Source organism: Lipotes vexillifer, unplaced genomic scaffold (assembly GCF_000442215.2).
Source record: "Lipotes vexillifer unplaced genomic scaffold, Lipotes_vexillifer_v1.1 scaffold263, whole genome shotgun sequence".
Taxonomy (NCBI): domain Eukaryota; kingdom Metazoa; phylum Chordata; class Mammalia; order Artiodactyla; family Lipotidae; genus Lipotes; species Lipotes vexillifer.
The window spans coordinates 2,520,784-2,544,674 of record NW_006796752.1 but is presented as its reverse complement, the minus strand read 5'-3'; the positions used below and the strand labels follow the sequence as shown (position 1 = coordinate 2,544,674).

General features: G+C 40.8%; 1 protein-coding gene across 1 annotated transcript in view; it reads left to right on the top strand.

Annotated features, from left to right (window-relative positions):
• The window catches only part of MCF2L2 (MCF.2 cell line derived transforming sequence-like 2), a 199,095-nt gene that overhangs the window by 74,937 nt on the left and 100,267 nt on the right, over positions 1-23,891 (top strand). Inside the window, exons 11-13 of the mRNA XM_007468974.1 lie at positions 2,665-2,856; positions 5,222-5,413; positions 21,116-21,293. Of these exons, the coding sequence (XP_007469036.1) occupies positions 2,665-2,856; positions 5,222-5,413; positions 21,116-21,293 (562 nt within the window). The remainder of the gene's footprint in view (positions 1-2,664; positions 2,857-5,221; positions 5,414-21,115; positions 21,294-23,891) is intronic.

Below are 23,891 nucleotides of genomic sequence, written 5' to 3'. Positions count from 1 at the left end.
ATAGACGTCGTGATGGAATTGCCATTTTGTCAGTAGTGTGGAGCGTGATTTGAAGGAGAGCCTGAAGGAAATCAAGGAGACCAGCTGTCCCAGTCAGAAAGCACCAAGGTCTGAACACACAGTGACAAGGAGGTGGTAGGGAAGGGCTGAGTTCAAAACGGATTAAGAAGGAGGTGTGCTCTGTGGGGCTTGGCGAATGATTGACTGGGTAGGGGGCAGGGGTTTTGAAATTGTTGAAATCATACACTGCTGTAAATTAAGAGCGGGGCAGGTTGTCATCACCTGGAGTCACCATGTTTCCTAGTGTTACTATGAAAAGCTAAACCAGGGCAAATGTGGCACCCTGGATGCTCAACCTGGTCAGCAAGGATGTGTGTGGGCCTTCTGTCCTGGAGGCATTTGGGGACGTGGCAGTCATCTGTCTTGACTCAGGTCAGTGTTGTTCACACAGTTCCAGCCAAGCAGATCACTGCATCCCCTAGTTCATTGGTTCATTTATTCTTTTATCTTATTGACCAAATATTTATGGGGTGCCTACTAAGTGATCTCATGGAGCTTATGTATTGGTGGACATGGGTGGAAGAGGGAGGAATCATACCTTAAAGTAGAGAAAGAAAATACTTTCAGGTAGAAGTAAGTGCTGTTAAAAAATGAGAACAAAGTGAGGGAGAGGGCCTGGGAGGGGGTGAGCTAAGAGCTTAGACCTGGGAGGAGCATCCCAGGGAAGGGTGCTGAGATAGGAGCTGGTTTGGTTGCCAGCCTTGTTAAAGCCACACCTCTTACCTGGATTACTGCAGTAGCCCCCAACTGGTCTCCTTGCTTTCCCTCTTCTCTAGCATTCTTGACACCACAGCTGAAGCGATCCTTTCAAAAATATGAATGAGGTCCTGTCTTCGAAACCATCCAGTGCATCCCATGTCACAATGAATAAGAGACAAAGTGCCCACAATGGCAGCAAGGCCCTCCCTGGTCAGATCCCTGGTCAGATCCCCCTCTTTCCTCTCTGATCATGTCTCCTCCTTTCCTCCTTGCTTCCTCTGCTGCAGCCACAGTAGCTTCCTCCTGCTACCTGAACATGTCAAACATGCCCCCATCTCTCAGCCAAGTGCTACATGGTTGTCCCTCACTTCACATCTTGGCTCCTGTGTCAAGGGTCCCCAAGACCACACCCAGATTTGAAGATTTGCTAGGAGAGCTCATAGGACTCAGCATATAATTATGCTTATGGTTATGGTTTATTACAGTGAAAGGATACCAAGAAAAATCAGCAAAGGGAAGAGGTGCATGGGGCAAAGTCTGGAGGAAACCAGGTGCAGGCTTCCAAGGGTCCTTTCCTGTTGGAGTCCCACAGGATACACTTAGTGCCGCCAACAATGGCTTGCGCCAGCATTGTAAAATGTTGTCTGTTGGGGAAGCTCATTAGGGGCTTAGTGCCCAGAGTTTTTGTTGGAGGCTAGTCATGTTGGTGGCCTCTGACTGGCGTATACCAGAATTCTGGAATCCCAGAAGAAAGCAGGTCTTCAGCATAAAACATATTGTTTGCACAAACAGTTTAGATACCATGAGCCATTCTGATTAAGGATGATAGGAACCCTCCTGACTTTCCCAGATGCCAGCCGAGGACCAACCTTGCAAGCAGGCCTTTCTAAGGACAGCAGTTTCAGGCTGCTGTGTTCTGCACAGCATGGCCAGCACCTTCTCAGTGAGCCCTTCTCTCACTACCCTATTTAAAATAGCAGCTCCTCCACCAGTGCTCCCCGCCCTCCTCTCCCTGTTTGATTTTTCTCCATAGCTCTCACCACTGTCTTAAGATATTATATTATCTACATGTTTGTTTATTGCCTGTGTCTCCTACTAAAATGTAAGCTTCGTGAGGGCAGGGATTTTTGCCTGCTTTGTTTACCACCAAACCCCTAGCACCTGGACAGTGCTTGGTACATGGCAGGTCCTCAATAATACATGATGAATGAATTAAAAACAGGAAAAACTTGGCACATGTGTTTAGAACAAAACAAGCTGTGTAGAAAGAGGGAGGAGATACAGTTGCTAAGCAGACGATATCAGAGCAGACAGGGACCTTGTGGGCTGCAGGAAATGGTTTAGACAAACATATTTCTTAAGTCTCATGATCCCCCCATGGAGTTGCCCAAACCAGATCTTTACTATTTTCTCAACCTCAGCTTACTCCCCACTCTCCTCAGGGCCACATGTTTGTCCCTTTTCCTTTTCCATTCAGTTGACAAGATAATTCAGTCTCCAATTCTGTGCAGTATAATACTTCATGCTCTTCTGCCCTAGAATTTATCACAGTTGTAATAAGTTAATTATTTGTATAATTTGTTTAGTATCTGAGTTCTCCATTGAACTGAAAATTCCTGGCTTGTTAACGCTATATCCTCAGTGCTTAACCCAGAACTCAACAAATATTTGAATGAATGACTTGCTCTTTTTCAGAGTGCAGATGACCCTGGACTAGGCTAGACCTCCTGGGGACCTTGAACCACCCCAGTGCTTTCCCAGGTTCCCCAGCCCCAGTCTCTGAGCCTAAAACCTGATCATCCTCTCCATAGCCTCCCTCCAAGTTTGGAGCACACAGTACCAGGCAAATACCAGCCTCACCATGACTCGGCTTCTGATGCTTAGCTGTGGATGTTCACTTTGCAGGAGTCCTTGGAAAAGGCCCAGCTGCTTGCAGTAATTGGGGACCAGCTCATCCAAAGCCACCACTATGCGGTGGACTCCATCAGACCCCAGTGTGCAGAGCTCAGGCACCTCTGTGATGACTTCATCAATGAAAACAAGAAAAAACATGACATTTTACAAAAGTCCTTGGAGTTGCATAGACAGTTGGACAAGGTGAGCAAAACAAAGCTGTGAACATGATGCCTGCAAAATGTTCTGTGAAACAGTCTTAATCATACTTGCCCTCCCTGCCCCTCACGATTCCTGAGATGAGAGGATAAAGTCCTTCATGTGAAAACAGCACTCAAGAGGCATTAAAAACTGTGCAGATTCTAAGTCATAGAGGTATTGAAGGTCAAAAATGCCCCAGTCATCCACCATATCCCATTCGAATAAACTATAAAGTCCGTGTCCTCTATGTGGACCCAGACTTAAAGAGTGTGTTTTGGCCTGGCCCTGTGGAGCATTTCATGATTCCCCATCAGGTGTAAAGAGAACCAACCACTATAGTTGCAAAGTGCTTCTCCTCATGTAAAGGCATCACATTGTGAATCCTTTTGAAGAAGCCTAAGTAATAACAACCATTATACACTCCTACCATTTACTGAGCACCTACTATGTTCCTACCAGGAGCATAATTATGTCATCTATTTAATCTTCAAGACAACCTATGAGGAGGATATTAATGGCCTCATTTAACAGAGACAGAAATTGATATTCAGCATAGTTAAGTCAGTGGGTCACAACATTTAGTACATGAGGTGAGCTTGCTATAATTGCAGATTTCCTGATGTACCACTCTGGAAACTCTGATTTAGTAAGTGTGGGATGATGCCCAGGAATCAGTATTTTCCTCAAGTGCCCAGGTGATTTGGTACAGGTAGTACATGAACAACACTGAAAAACCCTGGGGTAAAAGATTGCCCAAGACCACACATGGGGTAAATAGGGGATCACAGGTTTGAAGTGAGGACTGACAAATTCCAAACCCCAGGCTCCTTAGACTAGACAGCAACACTGTATGCAGAGTGCTCACGGGGAGGGGGCACGGCCCCTGTTGCCCTTCAGCAGTGATCTCTGAGGCAAGTGCCAGTCAGCAGGGGCTGTGACTTCTAGAGCTTTCTCTGTTAGCTGTTCCCAGGCATCAGAGCTCACTGCTGTGAGTCAGCATGCTCCATTTCCACAATTGTTTCTCTCTGATAGCTGGGGGCACCCGCCCAGGCTGTTTACATCATCCCACTGCCAAAGGGATTTTAGTGTCAAGGAAATATAGCTGTTCCAGAAGCAAGTGGCTCAGAAGGGCCTGCCAGAGATAATAGCCTAACGCCAATCTGTGGACTGCGTGTGTGTGTGTGTGTGTGTGTGTGTGTGTGTGTGTGTGTGCACGTGCGCGCACACGCCTCGGAGAGTGAGTAGCTGCTGTGACTCTGCAGAAGACCCCAGCTTAGTGTTTTCTGCAGATATAGGCATGATGTTTAAAGAGAGTTTTCGCAGTATATATCAAAGCATAATTTCCTATTATTTTGAAAGTCCAAAAATATAGGAAGGAGGAGGAAAAAAGTTACTTATGGACACTAATTACATTCCACTCCCCTCCTCATCCCCACACAGTGGGAATCATCCATTTTTAAATATCTTTATGATTTTTTTGTTATTCTAAAAGTAGTACACATTCAGTGTAGGTAATTTAGGGAAAGTAAAGACAAATTTAATTTGCCTGTAATTTTCCCACTTAGAGATAACTACTTTAGAGAGCTCCCTTTTGGTCTTTTTTCTCTGTACAGTTATTTTACATAACTTTTCAGGTCACAGGGTAAATGGAAATGCAGATGTACTTGCAAGGGCAGCTTTTTTTCATACAAATATTCAGACAGCACAATGGCCCCTGTCTTTTTCTAAGTTTTTAAAAAATTGAATTGTTAGAATTCATTACTTATCTGCTTTCATTCCAACATTTTGGAAAGTTTGAGTACTGCTGTTCTGAGCTAAAAGCTTTGCATTCTTAGAAGCTTCCCTTGGAAAGACAAATGCTAATAAATGCAAATGTGGACAGAGGACAGTGGTGTTCGTGTTAAAAGAGACATTCCCTCTCCCAGGAAGGCATGTAGGAGCCAGGTCTAAAGCCTCATTATTTACTCTGTGCTCTTGTAACCAATTAGGATGCAAGAAATTGGCCTAGAAGGTAAACCCAAAAAGCCACTGGTTGCATTTCTCTATGGTTAGACCAAACGTAGAAATACTCAACTCTCTCCTCTTAGAGATGTGGCAATTACTGTCAGTGGAGAAAAGAAGAATGCTTATATGATTTATTTTTTGACTAAGTGACTTCCTTGAAAAGTATGCAGATGTAAAATTGATTTGGGCTTGTCTACCTCATGGTTATATTTATAGTGGTTGGACCTCTAAATGCTGTGCCATGACAATTCCTTGTTGTTTCAGAATCCTTGTAGACCCCATAGGAGGTTGGACCTCCTGAGGACTGTGGTGGCTGAGCTGTGGGCAGGCTAACTGCAAAGGGCACTGTGTTTCTTTCTAAAAGGTCAGCCAGTGGTGTGAAGAAGGAATCTACCTCTTGGCTTCCCAAGCTGTAGACAAGTGCCAGTCCCGAGAGGGGGTTGACATTGCCTTGACTGACATTGAGACATTCCTGGGCACAGCGAAGGAGTACCAGTTGCCCAGCCCCAACGAGTTTTACAACCAGTATGAGCTGATGCTCACTCTTGATGTAAAGGTAACATTTCTGAGTTATTTTGATCCTGTGGTTGGGAAAGGGATGTGGGAAGACTTTGCCTGTTGCCCAAGAAAATCTATGTAGGATGTACTGAGCAGATTAACTGGCTCTTGAGCCCTCAGGTGGCCTCTTAGACTCCTGGTCTATGCTTCCTGGCAAACTGACCCTTCATGGCCTGATTCAAATATCACTTTCACTCATTCATTTCTCTGCAAATACTTATAAGCATCTCTGATGTATTAGGCACTGTGCTGAATGCAGAGGACACAATTATGAGCAGAAGTAGATGTGGTTCCATCCTTCATGGAACTTACAGTTTATGTATGTCATACAGTTTATGTATGACATTAATAAATATCCAACACAAAACACAAAAATGTGTTGCAAGCTGAGACTAGTGCTCTGAAGGATGGATTCAGGGTTCTATGGGGTATGTGACAGAGGAACTTGACCTGGACTGGGGGTCAGGGAAGTTCCCTGGGAAGAGTCACTTGAGCCAAGGCCCAGAAAATGAGTAGAGAAGATGGGGGAGGCTTTCCAGACAGAAGGATCAGAGTGTACAAGGCTGCAGGGCTGAAGGGAGCCTGGCACAAGTGCAGAACCCAAAATTCAGAATGGCTAGAGTACAGAGAATAAGGGAAGAGTCTTTGGGGTGAGATTAGAGAGGTGTAGATGAAATGTGGCTTCGCTAGCTATATGAAGGAGTTTGGTCTTTATTCTGAGAGCCACTGAAGGATTTAAGCAGGGGAATAACTTGATCAGATTTGCATTTTGAGTGGAGCACTGTTCTGTGAAGCCAGCAGAGTTATAGACAGTACACCTTCCTCTTAGATCCACATCACCTTGTATGTACTTCTGCAGAAGGGGCTTTTTTACCTCTTTTGAGTCATGGACCCTTTTGCGAATCTGATTCACATATTTTCAGGGTTCCGCACACTCAAAATGATTGAATGGAGTTTGATGTAGGCACTGTTTACAAAGATATGGGCAGAATTTAGGAAACCCAATATGGATGGTGAAGCACCCTGGGCTAAACAGGGAGCAGTTACCACCCCTAAGCCTGAAAGACAAAGGGGAACCCAAGAAGCACTACAGCTGTGACTGTAAGAGAGGTAGCCAGTAAGATCTGTGGCCTTGGGCAGAGGAATGCAGCCACTGGTGGAGAAATATATACCCCTACTTTTCTCTCTCCCTCTCAGATAGGGAGACTTGTGGCCACAGCTGCCATTTTGGCCAACATCAGCAAACTTCCTGACCACACCACCCACGAGGAAATAAATAAAACTTAATAAACCACCTCTGGGAAATAGGCAGAAACATGGAAGAAGGAGAAGACCAGAAGAAATATTTATTTTAAAAATCCAAAATGGACCAAAAAAATCCCCCAAACCCATCTTTTCTTCTTTTGGTTTGGAGTAAAATTCTAGATTATAATATTTAAATATCCTGTTGTGTCAGACTTTTATCCACTGAGGAGTAATGACTTGGTTGTCAAAACTGGTACTCTCTCTATATATAAATAATCCTAGTTATATGCATATACACACTTTGGTATAGACACATGTATCTCCTTGGGCAGTTGATGCCAGGCATAGAAACAATGAGACCCCTACTATCAATGAGCACACCCACCACCGAGATCTTGGTTTCTTATACCATTCTCCAATAGAAGAGAACAGGGCTCTTTGGAGAAATGTCTGTATCTAGGACTGGGAAAGGAAATATACAAAATGATCCTAGAGAGGGCGATCAAGATGGCAGAGTAGGAGGATGCAGAGCTTACCTCCCCCAACAAGCACATCAAAAATACATCTACAAGTGGAGCAATTCTCACTGGAAACAAACGAGACTGGCAGAAGGACACTTACACAACCAAAGCTGTAAGAAAGATCCACATGGAATCAGAAAGGGAAGAAAAGCAATCAGGTTGGGACCACACCCCTGGGAGGGGACACAGAAGAGGAGGGGGGTTACACAGGTTCAGAGATGCTCCCTGAGGAGTGAGCAGTTTGAACCACATATTGGGTGCCCCAGCCCCAGGGTCTGACACTGGGAGGACAAGTCCCTTTAGCTGGTTTAAAAACCAGTGGGATCAAACAACACATAAAAAAGATTAGACACCACAATGAAATTGGATTCATCCCAGGGTCACAAGTATGGTTCAACATATGCAAATTGATCAGTGTGATACACCACATCAACAAAAGAAAAGACAAAAGCCACATGATCATCTCAATAGATGCAGAAAAAGCATTTGATAAAATTCTACATCCATTCATGAGAAAAACTCTTACCAAAGTGGGTATAGAGGGAACATATCTCAACATAATAAAAGCTATTTATGACAAACCCACAGCCAACATAATACTCAATGGTGAAAAGCTGAAACCCTTCCCACTAAAATCTGAAATAAGACAAGGATGCCTGCTCTCAGCACTTCTATTCAACATAGTATTGGAAGTTCTAGCCACAGCAGTCAGACAAGAGAAATAAATAAAAGGTATCCAAGCTGGAAGAGAAGACGTAAAATTGTCATTATATGCAGATGACATAATAATATATATAGAAAACTCTGAAGACTCCACACAAAAACTGCTAGAACTGATAAGTGAATTCAGCAAGGTAGCAGCATGCAAGATTAACATACAGAAATCTGTTGCATTCTGTACACTAAAAAAAGGGAAAGTAAAAAACAATCCCTTTTAAAATTGCATAAAAAAAAAAAAAAACACTCAGGAATAAACCTGACCAAAGAGGTGGAAAGACTTATGTGCTGAGAACTATAAAGCATTAATAAAGGAAATTGAAGATGATTCAAAGAAATGGAAAGATATCCCATGCTGTTCGATTGGAAGAATTAATACTGTTTAAATGGCCATACTACCCAAAGTAATCTACAGATTTAATATGATCCCTATCAAATTGCCATGACTTTTTCCACAGAACTACAACAAATAATCCTAAAATTTATATGGAACTATAAAAGACCCAGAATTGCCAAAGCAATCCTGAATAAAAAAAACAAAGCGGGAGGTATAACCCTGTAGACTTCAGACAATACTGCAACGCTACAGTAATCAAAACAGTGTGGTATTTGCACAAAAACAGATGTATGGATCAATGAAACAGAATAGAGAGCCCAGAAGTAAACCCACACACCTATAGTCAATTAATCTTTGACATAGGAGGCAAGAATATACAATGGAGAAAAGACAGTCTCTTCAGTCAGTGGTGTTGGGAAAGATGGACTGATGCATGTAAGTCAATGAAGTTAGAACACTCCCTCACACCATACACAAAAATCAGCTCAAGGGGCTTCCCTGGTGGCGCAGTGGTTGAGAGCCCGCCTGCCGATGCAGGGGACACGGGTTTGTGCCCCAGTCTGGGAAGATCCCACATGCCGCAGAGCGGCTGGGCCCGTGAGCCATGGCCACTGAGCCTGTGCGTCCAGAGCCTGTGCTCTGCAAAAGGAGAGGCCACAACAGTGAGAGGCCTGCATACCTCCCCCGCCCCCCCCAAAAAAAAAGCTCAAAATGGCTTAAAGACTTAAATATAAGACATGACACCATAAAACTCCTAGAAGAAAGCATAGGCAAAACATTCTCTGACATAAATTGCAGCAATGTTTTCTTAGGTCAGTCTCCCAAGACAATAGAAATAAAAGCAAAAATAAACAGATGGGAGCTAATCAAACTTACAAGCTTTTGTACAGCAAAGGAAACCATAAATAAAATGAAAAGACAACCTACAGACTAGGAGAAAACATTTGTGAACAATGTGACTGACAAGGGCTTAATTTCCAAGATACAAAAGCAGCTCATACAATGCAATACCAAAAAACAAACGACCCAATTGAAAAATGGGCAGAAGACCTAAATAGACATTTCTCCAAAGAAGACATACAGATGGCCAAGAGGCACATGAGAAGATGCTCAGCGTTGCTAATTATCAGAGAAATGCAAATCAAAACTACAATGAGGTACCACCTCACACCAGTCAGAGTAGGCATCATTAAAAAGTCTACAAATAACAAATGCTGGAGAGGATGTGGAGAAAAGGGAACCCTCCTACACTGTTGGTGGGAATGTATATTAGTGCCTGCATTATGGAAAACAGTATGGAGGTTCCTCAAAAAACTAAAAACAGAGTTGTCATATGATCCAGCAATCCCACTCCTGGGCATATATCCAGACAAAACTCTAATTTAGAAAGATACATGCACCCCAGTGTTCATTACAGCACTATTTACAATAGCCAAGACATGAAAGCAATGTAAATGTCCATCGACAGATAAATGGATAAAGAAGATGTGGTACATATATACAATGGAATACTACTCGGCCATAAAAAAAGAATGAAGTAATGCCATTTGCAGCAACATGGGCGGACCTGGAGATTATCATACTAAGTGAAGTAAGTCAGAAAGAGGCAAATATGATGTCACTTATATGTGGAATCTAAAATATGACAAATGAACTTATTTACGAAACAGAAACAGATTCATGCCAGCACACACCTCAGCCTGCACTAGGTGCCCACTCTGGCACCTCTTGTTCTAGCACTGCTCCCCTCTGGGGCAAAGGTATCAATGCTGGAGGGGGAAGGGGAGAGCACACACTTAGAACCAGCTCGGACCCAGCCCTCAGGATCTCTGTTCCAGCAATTTGGGATCAGACCCCGCACCCAACAGGGCAGTGATGGCCACTGAGCAGAGAGGAAGTCCTGCCTCACACCTGGCCCTGGCTTCAGCCCCTCCTTCTCCAGCCCCACCACCTACGAAGATGCTAGCTGCCAGCACACCCTGAGGAAAGATGTGACTTGTGCTCATGTCAGATCCAGCTCTCCCATCAAAGCTACTGGGCACATACAGACTGTGTAGGGATGCTCCCACAGAGGACAACCCATCAAGACCAGGATAGATAACTGTTTCACCTAATTTCATAAAGACAGAAAAAGTTAAGCAGAATAAGAAAACAGAGAAATTTGTTTCAAATGAAAGAATAAGGAAAAAAGCCTGAAAAAACAGCTAATGAAACAGAGATAATTAATTTACCAGATAAATAGTTCCAAGCATTAGTAATAATAATGCTAACTGAACTAGGGAAAAGAATAGATGAACACAGTGGGAATATTAAGAAGGAACTAGAGAGCTTCCCTGGTGGCACAGTGGTTAAGAATCCACCTGCTACTGCAGGAGACATGGGTTCAAGCCTTGGTCCGGGAAGATCCCACATGCCACGGAGCAACGAAGCCCACGCACCACAGCTACTGAGCCTGCACTCTAGAGCCTGCAAGTCACAACTACTGAGCCCGCAAGCCACAACTACTGAAACCCTCATGCCTAGAGCCCATGCCCTGCAACAAGAGAAGTCACCGCAATGAGAAGCCTGTGCACCACGATGAAGAGTAGCCCCCACTTGCTGCAACTAGAGAAAGCCCGCGTGCAGCAATGAAGACCCAACACAACCAAAAATAAATAAATTAAATAAATAAATGTATTTAAAAAAAAAGAAGGAACTAGAAAATATAAAAAAAGAACCAGTCAGAACTGAAGAATACAATAACTGAAATGAAATACACACTAGATGGAATTAACAACGGACTAGGTGATACAGAAGAACACATAAATTGTCTGGAAGATAGAGTAATGGAAATCACCCAATCAGAGCAGCAGAAAGAAAAAGAAATTTTAAAAAGGAGAATAGATTAAGAGACCTCTGGAACAACATCAAGCATACCTGCATTCGCATTATAGGGGTCCCAGAAGGAAAAGAGAGGGAGAAAGGGGTTGAAAATGTATTTGATGAAATTATGGCTGAAGACGTCCCAAACCTGAGGAAAGAAACATATCCAGGTACAGGAAGCAAAGAGGATCCCGAACAAGTTGAACCCAAAGAGACCCACATATGGACATCATAATTAAATTGGCAAAAGTTAAAGAGAGAATTCTAAAGGCAGCAAACGAAAAACAAAGAATGATATACAAGGGAACCCTCATAAGGCTATCAGCTGATTTTTCTGCAGAAACTTTGCAGGCCAGAAGGGATTGGCCATGATATATTTAAAGTGCTGAAAGGGAAAAACCTACAATGCAGGATATTCTACACAGCAAGATTATCTTTTAGAGATAAAGAACTTCTCAGATGAGCAAAAACTAAGAGTTCATCGATACCAAATGGACGCTAAAAGAAATATTAAAGGGTCATCTCTAAATGGAAAGAAAAGGCTACAAGAAGAAGTAAGAATCTATAGGAAAGGAGAAATCCCAATAGTAAAGGCAAATATGTAGTAAAGGCTGTGGATGAACCATTTAAATAAGCTAGTATGAAGATTAAAAGACAAAAATTATTATAAAATCAACTATAACTACAATAAACAGTGAAGGGGTACACATGAAAATATAAAATATGACATCAAAAACGCAGAACATGGGGAAGGGAAATTTTAATAATGTAGCTCTTTTAGAATGTGTTTGAACTTAAATGAGTATACCAGTTTAAAACAAGTAATTATAGTTACCGGTCAACATAGAATGAACCCCATAGTAACCACAAATCAAAACCTACAGTAGAAACACAAAAACCCAAGAGGAAAGAACACAAGCATTCCACTAAAGAAAATCATGAAACCACAAGGTAAGAAACTAAAAAAAGAAGGAAAGAACAGAGAAGAACTACGAAAAGAACCAGAAAACAAGTAACAAAATGGCAACAAGTACAAAGATGTCAATAATTATTTTAAATGTCGATGGACTAAATGCTCCAATCAAAAGACATAGAATGGCTGACCAGATAAAAAAAGAATAAGACCTCTCTATAGGTGGCTTACAAGAGACTCACTTCAGAGCTAAAGACACACAGACTGAAAGTGAGAGGAAGGAAGAAGATATTTTGTACAAATGGAAACAAGAAAGCAAAGGTAGCAATATCAGACAAAATGGACTTTAAAACAAAGTCTATAACAAAGGACAAAGAAGGGCATTGTATAATGATAAAAGGATCAAGAATATACAAGGGATATAACACTCATTAACATATATGTACCTAGCACAGGAAAACCTAAATATATAAAGCAAATATTAACAGACATAAAGGGAGAATCCCACAATAATACAATAATAGTAGGTGACTTTAACACCCCACTTATATCAATGGACAAAACATCCAGACAGAAAAATCAATAAGGAAACAATACTCTTAAATGGTATATTAGACCAGTTGGATTTAATAGATAGCCACAGGACATTCTATCCAAAACCAGCAGAATATACTTTCTTTTCAAGTGCACATGGAATGTTCTCCAGGATAGGTCACATGCCAGGCTACAAAACAATTCTTAACACATTTAAGAGGACAGAAATTATATCAAGCGATTTTTCTGACCACAGATATATGAAACTAGAGATCAATTACAGGAAGAAAATGGGAAGAACACAAACATGTATAGACTAAACAACATGCTACTAAAAAACCAATGAGTCAATGAAGAAATCAAAGAGGAAATTAGAAAATACCTCAAGACAAGTGGAAATAAAAACACAACTTTCCAAAATCTATGGCACGCAGCAAAAGCAGTTCTAAGAGTTTATAATGATACAGGACTACCTCAAGAAACAAGAAAAATCTCAAACAACCTAACCTGGCATCTAAAGGAATTAGATAAAGAAGAACAGAGCCCAAAGTCTGCAGAAGGAAGGAAGTAATAAAGATCAGAGAAGAAATAAATAAAATAGAGACCAAAAAGCAATAGAAAAGATCAATGAAACCAAGAGCTAGTTTTTTGAAAAGATAAACAAAATTTAAAAGCCTTTATCTAGGCTCATCAAGAAAAAAGGGAGAGGACCCAAGTTAACAAAATAAGAAATGAAAGAGGAGAAATAACAACCAATATCACAGAAATACAAAAAAAATCATAATACAAACAGTTATATGCTAACAAATTGGACAACTAGAAGAAATGGATAAATTTCTAGAAGCATACAATCTTCAAAGACTGAATCAGAAAGGAATAGACAATCTGAACAGACCAATCACAAGTAGTGAGACTGAATTTGTAATAAAAATAAACTCCCATTAAACAAAAGTCCAGGTCTAGATGGCTTCACAAGGGAATTCTACCAAACATATAAAGAAGAGAAAATCCTTCTCAAACTATTCCAAAACAATTAAAGAAGAGGGAGCACTCCCAATTCATTCTATGAAGTCACCATTACCCTGATATTAAAACCAGACAAAAACACCACAAAAAAGGGAAATTACAGGCCAATATCTCTGATGAATATAGATGCAAAACTCCTCAACAAAATATTAATGAACTGAATTCAACAGTATATATAAAGGATTATACACCATGATCAAGTGGGATTAATTCCAGGGATACAAGGATAGTTTCAGGTCTGCAAATCAATCATTGTGATAGCCACATTAACAAAAGGAAGGATAAAAATCACATGATCATCTCAATAGACACAGAAAAAACATTTGACAAAATTCAACATCCATTCATGATAAAAATTCTCTTCAAATTTGGTATAGAGGGAACATATCTCAACATGTTAAAGGCTATTTTTGAGATTGGCCAAGATGGCAGATTAGAAAGATGCCGAGCTCACCTCCTCTCATGAGCACACAAAAATCAGAGCTATTTGTAGAACAACCATTGAATGAAAAAGACCAGAACCTACAAGAAATGATCTTGTACATCTAAAGACATAAAGAAGGAACCACAACAAGACAGGTAGAAGGGGCAGACTCACAACATAATCAAGTCCTATATCCCCAGGTGGGTGACCCACAAGCTGGAGAATAATTATATTGCAGAGTTTCTCTCACAGAAATGAGAGTTCTGAGCCCTACATCAGGCTCCCCAGCCCAGGGGTTCTGCACTGGGAAGAGGAACCCCCAGGGCATTTGGCTTTGAAGGTCAGCAGGGCTTAATTTAGGGAGTTTCACAGGTCGGTGGGGAAGTAAAGACTTCATTCTTAAAGGGCACACACAAAATCCTACATGCTCTGGGACCCAGAGCAAAAGCAGTAATTTGATAGGAGCCTGGGCCAGACCCACCTGCTGGTCTTGGAGAGTCTCTGGAGAGGTGGAGGGCAGCTGCGGCTCACCCTGGGCACATAGATACTGGCTGCAACCATGCTTAGCAGTTCCTTCTACCACTGGACACTGTTGTGGGTGGGCACCATTGTGGTACCCTTCCTCTAGCTCATTAGCACCAAGACCTGACCCCACTCAAGAGCATGTAGGCTCCAGTGCTGGGACTGGCCAAGCAAACTGGGTGGGGATTCAGCCCCACCCAGGAGCAGAAAGGCTACCTAAAGACTTCCTGAGCCCACAGCCACCTCTAGACATCCTCTAGACATGGCCTTGACTATCAGAGGGCCAAGGCCCAGCTCCCCCCACCGGGGGGGCCAGGCACCTGCCCTGACCACCAGGAAGTCTGCTCAACATCACCAATTATTAGAGAAATGCAAATCAAAACTACAGTGAGGTACCAGCTCACACCAGTTAGAATGGCCATCATCAAAAAGTCTACCAATAACATAATGCTGGAAAGGGTGTGGAGAAAAGGGAACCCTCCTACACTGTTGGTGGGAATGTAAGTTGGTACAGCCACTATGGAGAACAGTATGGAGGTTCCTCAGAAAACTAAAAATAGAACTACCATATGATTCAGCAATCCCACTCCTGGGAATATACCTGGACAGAACTCTAATTCAGAAAGATACATGCATCCCTATGTTCATAGCAGCACTATTCACAATAGCCAAAACATGGAAACAGCCTAAATGTCCATGGACAGATGAATGGATAAAGATGTGGTACATATACACAATGGAATACTACTCAGCCATAAAAAAAGAATGGAATAATGCCATTTGCAGCAACATGGATGCAGCTAGAGATTATCATACTAAGTGAAGTAAGTCAGAAAGAGAAAGAGAAATATGATATTCTTTTATATGTGGAATCTAAAATATGGCAGAAAACAGAAACAGACTCACAGACACAGAGAACAGACTTGTGGTTGCCAAGGGGGAGGGGGGAGGGAGAGAGATGGACTGGGAGTTTGGGGTTGTTAGATGCAAACTATTACATTTAGAATGGGTAAACAACAAGGGCCTACTGTATCACACAGGGAACTGTATTCAGTATCATGGGATAAACCATAATGGAAAATAATATAAAAAAGAATGTCTCTATGTGGATAACTGAGTCACTTTGCTGTACAGCAGAGATGGCACAACATTGTAAATCAGCTCTACTTCAACTTTTTTATGAAGGCATTCAAACTGAAGATAATGGAGTTAATGGAACTCGTAGACACTGTTGGTGGAAGTGTAAATTGGTGCCACCACTGTGGAAAACAGTGTGGAGTTTCCTCAAAAAACTAAAAATAGAACTTCCATATGATCCAGCAATTCTACTCCTGGGTTTATGCCCAAAGAAAATGAAAGCACTAATTTGAAAAGATACAATGCACACCAATGTTCATAACAGCGTTATTTATAATAGCCAAGATATGGAAGCAACCTAAGTGCCCATCAACAGATGAATGGATAAAGAAAATATATAATGCTGTGTATATATACAGTGTATATATATATATTTGTGATTTTTATATATATATATACCTATATATATTCCACTATATATATATAGTGGAATATTACCCAGCCATTAAAAAGAATGAAATTCTGCCATTTGCAATAACGTGGATGGACCTAGAGTGCATTATGCTTAGTGAAATGTCAGACACAGAAAGACAAATACTCTGTGTTACCACTTGTATGTGGAATCGTAAAAAATAAAACAAATGAAGGAATATAACAAAACAGAAACAGACTCACAGATATGAAGAACAAACAAGTGATTACCAGTGGGAGAGGGAAGGAGAAGAGGGCAAGATAGGGGTAAAGGATTAAGAGGTACAAACTATTATGTATCAAATAAATAAGCTACAATGTTATATGTCCAGCACAGGGAATCTAGCCAATATTTTATAATTACTTTAAACAGGGTATAATCTATAAAAATACTGAATCACTCTGTTGTACACTTGAAATGAATATAATATTATAAATCAACTATACTTCAATTTTTTAAAAAAAAGATGATCCCAGAGCATCTTATAGTGCCAGAAAGTAAGGAACTGCTCAAAACAAAACAAAACAAACCACAATGATGGGACATAGGAGGCAATTGAAAGAGCTCCCTGTGACCAATGCTGGAACAATTTGAGCAACAAAATTCGTAAAGTAATACTGGATTACAACTCAAAGTATAACATAGATATCATGAATCCATTGTGATATAAATACATGATGGAATAACTAAATAAATGGAGGAAAGGAAACTAATCTCCCATACAGAAGAATTCCAAATTATTTATGTAGATACTCTGGCCTCAAGGAGCTGGAGCATAAGTCCCCACTCCTTAAGTGTGGGTTGCCCATAATGACTTTCTTCCAAAGAGTACAGTATGGGAAGGAAGAAATAAAAGAGTGACTTTACAGTGGAGAAACCTAACAAATATTATCTCAGCCAGGTGATCAAGGTCAACATCAAGAGTCTAAAGTCATATAGATAGTGTGTACCCTTGATATGGTGTGATGAAAATGACACTTTATTTCTGTGGTCTTCCCCCCCAAAACCCCATAACTCCAGTCTAATTATGAGTAAAACATCATATAAATCCCAACTGAGGGACATTCTACAAAATACCTGACCAATAATCCTCAAAACAGTCAAGTTCATCAGAAAACAGGAAAAGTTGAGAAACTGTCACAGCCAAGAAGAGCCTAAGAAGTCATGACAACTAAATGTAATGTGGTATCCTGGGAGGGGGGAAAGGTACATTAGGTAAAAACTAAGAAAATCTGGGGGCTTCCCTGGTGGCGCAGTGGTTGAGAGTCTGCCTGCTGATGCAGGGGACACGGGTTTGTGCCCCGGTCCGGGAAGATCCCACATGCTGCGGGGTGGCTGGGCCCGTGAGCCATGGCTGCTGAGCCTGCGCGTCCGGAGCCTGTGCTCCGCCACGGGAGAGGCCACAACAGTGAGAGGCCCGCGTACCACACACAAAAAAATAAAAAATAAAAAACTAAGAAAATCTAAGCATAGATTTTATTTAATAATAATTTATTTTAATAATAAAAATAATGTATCAGTATTGGTTCATTAATTGTAACAAATGTACCATACTAACATAAGATGTTAATCATAGGGGAAATTGAGTGTGGTGTATATGGGAACTCTCTGTACTATTTTGCAATTCTTCTGTAAATCTAAAACTATTCTAAAAAATAAAATTTATATCTCAAGAACAGGTACTCTATGTCTAAAAGATTGAGTTCGTTACATTTAAGACACAGTGATGATCAAAACGACATCAGCAGTTAAACTGTTGTTCTTATAGCAGCCACCCTGTCTCTGTCTGAGGCTCTTCAAAGTGTTTTTTCCTAATACATTGCTATTGTGCTATCCTCTTAGTGTTGCTGTTTTGATTTTTCTCCCTCATTCACTTTCACCGCCCAGTCCAGGGAATTAAACAATCTCAGTAGCAAACAGCAAAATTTGATTCTACAAATATTCATTGGGTACCCAGTTTGCCCTTTATTCTGGGAATCAACAATGAAAGTCACAGTCCCTGTATCAAAGTGCTGGCAGTTTGGTGGAAGACAAACATGTCCCCAGTAAATGCTCTTTAGTCCAAGAGCAGATAGAATGGAAGGGAGTGTGAGGCACATAGAGGAGACATTGGTCAGCTCAGCTGGGAGAGGCCAGGGTGTTCATAGGAGAGGATGCCTAAATTTGGTCTGGAAGACTAGGTAGGGGTTTTCAGGGAACACAGAGTGGAGGGAGGGGACCTCAGCAGAAGGAACAGAGGTGCAAAGGCAGAGAGGCTGGAAACGAGTATTAGGGAAACTGGCGCAGCTATAGGCTGGAGTGTGAAGGGTGGGTACTGGCAGGTGGGAGACTGGAGGGAGACCAGGGTCAAGTCATGAAGAGCTCAGAGCTCCCGAATGAGGAGTCTGGACTTTATCCTGATGCAGCGGAAAGCCCCTGCAGGGCTTTTAAACAGGAAAGTTATATGATCATATTTAATTTTTGAAAGATAATTCTGATTGTGGTATGGAGAATGGATTTACAAGTAATAAGAGGAAAGAGGGGAATGCAATGGTTAATCTTGCCCTACCTCCCCCTCATCTGAGTTTAGGAATTTAGGGTCTCTTCTGACTGCCTCATTATTTCCAGAGTTCACCCTGGGGTCTCAAGAGAAAGCTGCAAAAGGGCATAGGTGATCCAAGTCCTGTCTAGCCCGAGTGGCGAGTCACTGGGCTCTAGCATGTGACACTGACCTCACACCAGGGCTGTCCCCCACACAACACCAATTTGACAATCATTCATTGAGTCAGATTTCTTGATCTTTGAGCAGCAATTAACACCCATGTCTCAGTTTCTTTAAGCTCATCACTGGACCAGAAGGGCAGAGTAGTAGTGTCTTATAACCATCCCCCCAGAAATACATCACCCTGATATAAGGGAATTTGGGTTTTTTTGGGACTTGGACTCATAGCTGTGTAATCAGAACCTTTAGTCCACGGCACAACTGAGCTTCCTGAGGCCAGAGGCACATTCTCTGAAGTGACCTTTTAGACACAGACTCTGAGTAGGGGTCAGCAAACTACAGCCCGTAGGCCAAAGCTGCTTGCTACCTATTTCTGTAAACCAAGTTTTATCAGAACACAGCTGCTCTCTTTCATTTATGTATTATCTATCATTTATGACTGCTTTTATGCTAAGACAGCCAAGTTCGGCAGATTCGACAGAGACCAGATGGTCTGCAAAGCCTGAAATATTTACTATTTGATCCTTTACAGAAAAATTGCCAACCCCTGGTCTAGATCAACACTTTGCAATAGAAATATAATTCAGGACTTCGCTGGTGGCGCAATGGTTAAGAATCCGCCTGCCAATGCAGGGGACATGGGTTCAAGCCCTGGTCCAGGAAGATCCCACATGCCGTGGAGCAACTAAGCCCATGTGCCACAACTACTGAGCCTGTGCTTTAGAGCCCGCAAGCCACAACTACTGAGCCTGTGTGCCACAGCTACTGAAGCCTGCACTCCTAGAGCCCATGCTCCACCACAAGAGAAGCCACCTCAATGAGAAGCCCACACACTGCCAACGAAGAGTAGCCCCCGCTCGCCACAACTAGAGAAAGACTGTGTGCAGCAAAGACCTAGTGCAGCCAAAAATAAATAATTAAAAAAAATAATGCAAACCACACATGTAATTTAACATTTTCTAGTAGCTGCATTTTAAAAAGTAAAAAACAAGTGAAATCAGTTTTTAATAATGTTTTCTTTAACCTTTGTGCAAAATATTATTTCAACATACAATCACTATTGTACAATTAATTGTATTTTAACGAGATATTTTATGTTTGTTTTTCAAATAAGTCTTCAAAATCCAGCATGTATTTAAACTGACAGCGCAGCTCAATTCAGACTAGCCGCATTCCAGGTGCTCAGTAGCCACACGTGGCCAGTGGATACTGTATGGACAGTGCAGTCAGACCCTCCAAAGAGTGAGACCAGCCCCAGATTTTGGTGCAGAGGTCAGCCTCAGCAGGGCCTTAGGCTATAGGGAAACAGTTCTTGCATAGTTAACACTCCAGTCCTAGGGATCTTTGCTCTTTCATCAGAAGATGGCCCAGCATAGAAAAGACCTTACTTTTTCCAGTTGCAAACTGTGGCAACCTCCCTTGGTGTGTGCTGAGCCTGTACTTTTGGAGTTCGGCATCCTCAGACCACCCTGCGTGGATTATGGTGGTTCAGCTCTTCTAATTTTGGGTCCCTCGTTTGGCGGTTAAAATCATCCACAAGGTGGATGTCAGACTCGGCATGACAAAGAGAAGGCTACCCACTTCCTTGACCCACCAGAGCTAGAGGGACGTCCTGCTGGAAGAAACATATTCAGCTGAATTCAGGCTTTGGGGAAACTCAGGTGAAACAGGTCTTGTTTCTTGTTCTCCTGAACCTCTCTCTGCCTTAGGGCATATAGTCAGTTATGAGAACATGTTTGAGTTTCATCTTTCTCCAGGTATTTCTTCAGTTTCTTTCTTTTCTACTTATATATAAAGAATGGGTCTCACAGATTAAAATTTAAATGTGTATCCTTTTCATTACAGATCTTTGTGGTTCCCTTGATCCTGCCTCAGAATTTAACCACCTTTCCCCCCCAGAATACTTACAGTCTTTTCTCTATCAGGGCCTTTATTCAGGGTACATTTCTTATTTTGAAATCCTCCTGTTTTATAAGTTGGCCTAATGCCGTTCATTCATGGCCTGTGGCATCCTTTTCTACCGTGAATGGATATGGCTTAGTGAACATTTACCCACTCAGCATATATTTACTGAGCACTACTCGGTCCTAGGTAGTGTTTCAGGCATTGGAGATAGAATGGTGAAAAAGATATAACCCCTGCCAATCAAGTGGGAGGTACAGACTCTTAGAAGCACAATTCTATACGAGGCGAGATGTGCAATGACCTGCATATAGATGCCCAGAGAAGGGTCACCTGAGGGAGGAGATAGGGAGGCAGGGAGGAGGGGAAGATGGGAGAAAGGGAATGCCTTATGTCCTCAGGCTCAGTGCAGAGTGACCAGCTCATGAACTGCTTTTGTTCCCACAGGCCAAAGCCCAGAAAGTCCTGCAGAAGCTGGGTGATGTGCAGGAAATATTTCACAAGAGGCAAATGAGTCTGATGAAACTGGCAGCCAGACAGACCCGCCCAGTGCAACCCGTGGCCCCGCGTCCTGAGTTCTCCCCAAAATGGGTGTCACCAAAAATCCGTCAGCCCTCCACCTTGGGTAGGTTACTTGGGGAAAGAAGTTTTGTGGCTTTATGTTTCATCGATGCCCATGAGGGTTTAGATTATTGTTGCTTAAGATGCATAATGGTTACTGTTTTGACAGATATTATTTAAGATATGGAATAGTACAGGCATTGAAGACTTATAAATTTAGGTAAAAGTGAGTGCCTGTATGCCAGGAAAAGCTCACAGTCTAGTAGAAGAATAATATAAATGCACAAATAACATTAGCATAAAATAAACTCCATTAAGGACCTTTAAAAGGCCCATAAGATTCCATTAGCAATGGAGGGGTAAAATTGGTTCCTAGAAAAAAAAAGATGAGTCCTTACACCAATCCTACGTGGTCTTGATTACTATAGCTTACTAGTAAGCCTTGAGATCGTGTAGTGTAAGTCTTCCAACTTTGTACTTTTTCAAGATTGTTTTGGCTATTTTAGGTCCTTTTCATTTCCATATAAATTTTACAGTCACTTATCAGTTTCTGCTGGGATGAATATATAGATCACTGAATGAATATATAGATCAATTTGGGGGGAACTTTTATCTCACCAATGTTGAGTCTTCCAATTCATGAACATTATAACATTCCACTTATTTAGGTCTTCTTTAATTTCCCTCAACAATATAGTAGTTTTGAGTGTAAAGATCTTAGGCATTTTGTGTTTTTAAAAAGCCCTATAATGAATTGAACTTACCATATATAACTATTAATAGGAATATATTTCTGTATAGAAATATAATCATATCTGTGAATAAGGACAGTTTTACTTCTTCTGTTTCAATCTTTATGCTTTTTTTCCCCTTGCCTTATGATGATTGATGGCTGGGACTCTAGTACAGTGTTGAATAGAAGTGGTGAGAGCAGACATCCATGTCTTTTCCCAATATGCAGGGAAAAAGTTTATTTTTCACCTTGAAGTACGATGTTAGCAGTAAGTTTTTCACAGATGCCTTTTATAAGATTGAGGAAGTTCCCTTCTATTCCAGTTTGCTAGTTTTATCACGAATGATTATTGAATTTTTCAGATGCTCTATTTGGTACATATATTGTGATGATCATATTTTTTTCTCCTTTGTTGGTTTATATGGTGGATTACAGTTATTTCTTTTTAAATGTTAAAACAATCATGCATTCCTGGGTAAACGCTCTTGGGTATGATATATGTGTCATTTGTTGCCTCATGTATTTTATTAAGCACATATTCATAATTATTATGTCTTCTAGATACACTGGCCCTTTTATAATTAGGAAATATCTCTCCTTCCCTTCTTATCTTTAGTAAAAGTCCTTGTCTTGAAGTCTATTTTGTCAGATATTAATAGAGCCATTCCAGCTTTCTTATGCTTGGTGTTTGCATGATACACTTTTTCCATTCTTCTATTTCTGTCTATTTTTAAAGTATATTTCTTGTAGACAGCTATAGTTGGCTCTTGCCTTTTAAAAACATGTTAACCTCTGCTTTCTAATTGGAGTGTTTAGTCGATTTTACATACTATGTAATTATTGATATAGTTGGATTTAGAGCTACTATCTTGTTATTTGTTGTCTATTTGTCTTATATGTTTTTTATTCTTCTGATCTCTTTTCCTGGCTTCTTTTGGGTTAGCCAGTTTTTTAGTATTCCATTTTAATTCCTCTACTGGCTTTTTAACATACATACATAACTTTTGCATTGTTTTTTCCCCAGGTGTTTCTTTTAGGGCTTACCATGTGCATCCTTAATTTCTCACAATCTACTTTGAGTTAATATTGTAGCACTTTATGTAAATACAGGAAATTTGCAAAAGTATAGTTCCATGTGCCCTTTAATCATCCTCTGTGCTATTATCCTAAATATTACGTCTGCATATGTTACATACCCCAATATTGTGTTATAATTTTTGCTTTAAACAGTCATATATCTTTTAAAGAAGTTGGGAGAAAGGAAGAAAAAATATATATATAATTATATATATAATTTTATTTTTTTATTTATACTTATAATTATATATATATATATATATATATAATTTTATTTTTACCATCCTCTTCACCATTTCTGATGTTCTTTATTCCTTGTTGAATTACCATCATGTGTCTTGTCTCTTCAGGCTGAAAACCTCCCTTTGGCATTTCTTGTTTCGCAGGTCTGCAACAAATTCTTTCAGTTTTTATTTATCTGAAAATTATGGGGTCTTTTGGTAACTCTCCATTTAGTACAGCTAACAGTCCCCTGTCTCCTACAACATATTAAACTTTTTAGAATTAAAAAGTTGATAACAGTTTAGTGAATTTCTTTCCTGAATTTTTCCACACACATGCATACACATGCACACTCAGACACACTTATGCACACATACCACAGAAACACACAAACATTCACACACAGAGAGACATCCTTCTTGGATGTTTGGAAACAGGGCTTGGTTCTCCTGACCTCCCATCTAGTGCTCTTTCCCAAAACTAAATTATGCTCTTTTCGATGACTTTTGCTTCCCTCACTGTTATTATTTTTTTAATTTGAGTAAAATTGCTTTACGATGTTGTGTTAGTTTCTGCTGTACAATGAAGTGAATCAGCTATATGTATACCTATATAAAGGACATACGTTTG